This window comes from Bison bison, unplaced genomic scaffold (assembly GCF_000754665.1).
Source record: "Bison bison bison isolate TAMUID 2011002044 unplaced genomic scaffold, Bison_UMD1.0 scf7180017864263, whole genome shotgun sequence".
Lineage (NCBI taxonomy): Eukaryota > Metazoa > Chordata > Mammalia > Artiodactyla > Bovidae > Bison > Bison bison.
In genome coordinates, this window is record NW_011494835.1 from 1,382,455 (window position 1) to 1,385,631 (window position 3,177).

General features: G+C 53.2%; 1 protein-coding gene across 6 annotated transcripts in view; it reads right to left on the minus strand.

The window, feature by feature from the left end:
• The window catches only part of NPNT (nephronectin), a 97,809-nt gene extending 97,198 nt beyond the window's left edge, over window positions 1-611 (minus strand). For 4 of the 6 annotated variants that reach the window (XM_010848251.1, XM_010848248.1, XM_010848245.1 and 1 more), the window contains exon 1: window positions 320-611. In XM_010848251.1, the coding sequence (XP_010846553.1) occupies window positions 320-390 (71 nt within the window). In that variant the 5' untranslated portion in view covers window positions 391-611. The remainder of the gene's footprint in view (window positions 1-319) is intronic. The other 2 variants (XM_010848249.1, XM_010848247.1) reach the window with 1 other exon arrangement.
• Between the last annotated feature and the right edge of the window lie 2,566 nt (window positions 612-3,177).

Genomic DNA, 3,177 nt, shown 5'->3' on the forward strand with positions numbered 1-3,177 from the left:
CCGCCCGTCACCGCCTGTGGGGCAGCTAACCCGCGCCCTCAGAGCCCAGATGCCGGGCTCCACCTCCCTTCTCCCGCAGCCCCGACTAGGGCTCGGCGGCCCACCCCGCAGCGCAGCCTCCCCGGGTTCCCGGACGCGCAGGGGGCGCGCCCTCTAGGCCTTGGGCAGCCACTGGTGGAGACGGCTGCTCGACGGCTCTCCTCCCGCCGAGGCCGTGCGGTGGCCCCGTTTCTGGCCCTAGAGAAGAGAGATGGGACTCCAGGGCGGTGTGAAATTAGCGCTGGATAGAGCAAGAGAGGGTCCCCGGGGGGCGACTTACCTCCCGTCGAACTCCGCGGCCGCCTGCAGGTAGAGCGAGGACCCGAGCACCAGCGCCAGAAGGAAATCCATCTCGGGCGGCGAGTCCCGGGCGGAGGCTCAGCTGCAAGCGGGGAGCAGGTGGCGGGTGCTGGGGGCGCAGAAGAGGCGTGCTCGGCTCCCCCGAGGAGCTGCGGGCGCCGAGGTTACTGCTGCCCCTCTCGGAGGAGAGCCGCGCGGCACGCAGCCGGAGCAGGTCTGCTTGCGGCGTCCCGAGCCCCTCCGGCTCCCTCCCCGCGAGGGGAGGCGCTGCCCGGGAAGCCGCGCCGCCTGCGGGGAGGGGCGCAGGGGCGCGGGGCGCGCGTGCGCTCGGCTCGCCGCCCTCGGGTCCCCGGGTGAGGGGTGGAGGGCGCCCGGCCCTTCGGCGGGAAGCTCGGGGGCGGGGGCACTGCAGGAAGGCAGAGTCTCTTGGGGACCAGCCAAGCCGGGCGATCGCCAGGCTGGGAGGAAAGTTGCCAGCCCGGCCTGGACCAGGGAGAGCAGGGTGCTCAGCAGGAAAAGTCTGAGCCGGGGAGGAAAGGGGCCCCGGGCGTAGGTGCGCGCTCCGCGGGTTCCTTCCGAACAGGTGGGGACCGCAGGGGCGAGCCGTAGCTTTCACCGGAGGGCGAAGTCCAAGATGAGAGGTTTGTGGGGCCAGAGCTGAGCTGTGTCTGCATTTAAACGAAACCGCAGCACGACTTGGACAAATTAGCGAAGGCAAACTCTGGGAGTTTGCTTCTCCCGCAGAGCTGGCAGAGGCAGGGTTTTTAAAAAATTTGTAACCAACCGAACGAAATGCTTGGCGTCTTCGAGTTTTGAAGAGAGGTGCAGACTGTTTCCGTCTCCGCCAGCTCGACTCTGAGCACAGTAGGTGGATAGCAGCGGCTGCCCCTTCAGGGGCACATGCCCGCCAGAGAGGGAGAGCAGTTACTTCTTAAGTCTTGTGGTGCCTAATCCTCGAAGATCATTTAGAGAACCATTTTGAGCAATTATTGCTCTGTTACTGCTGAGTGAAATGTATTGTAGAAGGGCTGTGTTCAAATATAAACACGCAATGATTATACTAAAATTCATGTTAAAGCATCAGTCGGATCAAGTCACCTCTCATCCCACACCCAACCCGGAATGACTGCCCGGGGCACTGATCTGGCATCCCACACCTCTCCGACCTAACTAACAGTCTATGCCCTCCCTTCCTCTAATCCGTGGTCGCCCATGCCTTTCTTCCACACTCAGGCGTTCCTGCCTTAGGCCATTGACGGTCACTTCCACCTGAACCCAGAGAGTTCTTCTCTGTGTGGTTCTCACCCTCCCTTGTCTTTGCTCTATGTCACCTCTTCTAGGTGACCAGTCTTGACCACCCTATTTAAAAATGCAACCTGTCCCCTCCTGATGTCCCCTGCCAGTTCTTCTTTGTCTTTTCTGCAAACCACTCATCCTCTAGTTTCCTGTACCTGTGTGCTCAATCCTGTCCGACTGTGCGATGCCATGGACTGTAGCTTCCCAGGCTCCTCTGTCCATGGAATTTCCCAGGGAAGAAGACAGGAGTGGTTGCCATTTCCTCCTCCAGGGGCTCTTCCTGACCCAGGGATCGACCCTGCCTCTCTTGGGTCTCCTGCGTTGGCAGGCAGATTCTTTACCACTGTACCATCTGTTTCCTATATAATTTGCTTATTTCTTATTTTGCCCGTCTTCTTCCTGCTAGAATGCAAACTCTACAAGGGCAAGTTTCTTTGTTCGGTGTGTTTCATGTAGTGAAACGGTATGTTTCATTCATGCTCATAAATGTTTATTGACTGAGTTTGCTATGTTACAAACTTTACCCCAATCTTTATTTTCTTTTTGAGATTTCTCCAACTTTAAATTTTTTAATGGAAAATTTTGTGGCAGAGTGACCTCACTATCCTGATCTCTTAGTGTGTATAAACACAGGCATTTTCTGCAAGAAAAGGAAAAATAATGGTTTCAACTTAAATGACTCTTTGATTTCCAAGTTGTTTTCTGTTAGCAAAACAAGTTTCTATTTTAATCTCAGGAAACATCCATGCCATTTTGGGCTTGGGAAATTATTTTAGGCAAACAGCTTGGTGTCATCCATTTCAGATCTTTATAATGAACTCCAAAAATGTAGTAGTCAAAATATTTTTTCTGCAGAAAATAAAATTTTTTAAGTGTAATGTAGGCTTGGTTCCAGGTTTCAGTGGCTGCTCCTTAGTCATTTTCTTTGTTTTATAGGTTCCTGGGTTGAGCAATGGATGATTAGAGAGAAAGGGGCTAACCGACAGGCTAGAAACTGGAGTTGGAAGGAAAGGAGGATAAGTAGTAGGTGAAAACAGGATGGATATCTGGAGTAAGATTGTAATACCCCCTCTGTTTGCCTCCTTTTTTTTTTTTTTTTGTATCTTTTCTTTGACCTAGAAAACACTCCATTCATCTTCCTTCTTTTTTTTTATTTTTTAAATTGGAATATAGTTGATTGACATTGTTTCAGGTGTACAGCAAAGTGACTCAGCATCTCCCTTCTTCATACAGACACACTTTCCACTTACCCTTTGGGTCCAAGCTTAGCTGACACTTACCCAGGAAGGAAGCCCGTGTACTTTTTCACTTGGCTGAGACTCCTGTAGCTTGTGTTTCTACAGCCCTTTGCGTCCCCTAGAGTAACTCTTAAAGCACTGGTGGAACTGCCTCTCTACTACGTTGAGGTTTCCCCAAGACACTAACCAGCAGGAGGGCAAGAGCAGTGTCACTATATCCCTTGTGCCCAGCACGGTACCTGGCACGGGCTGGATTGACTTCTGCTTGGTGATCGTTAGCCTCTCCTTCAAGTCAGCTGTAGTT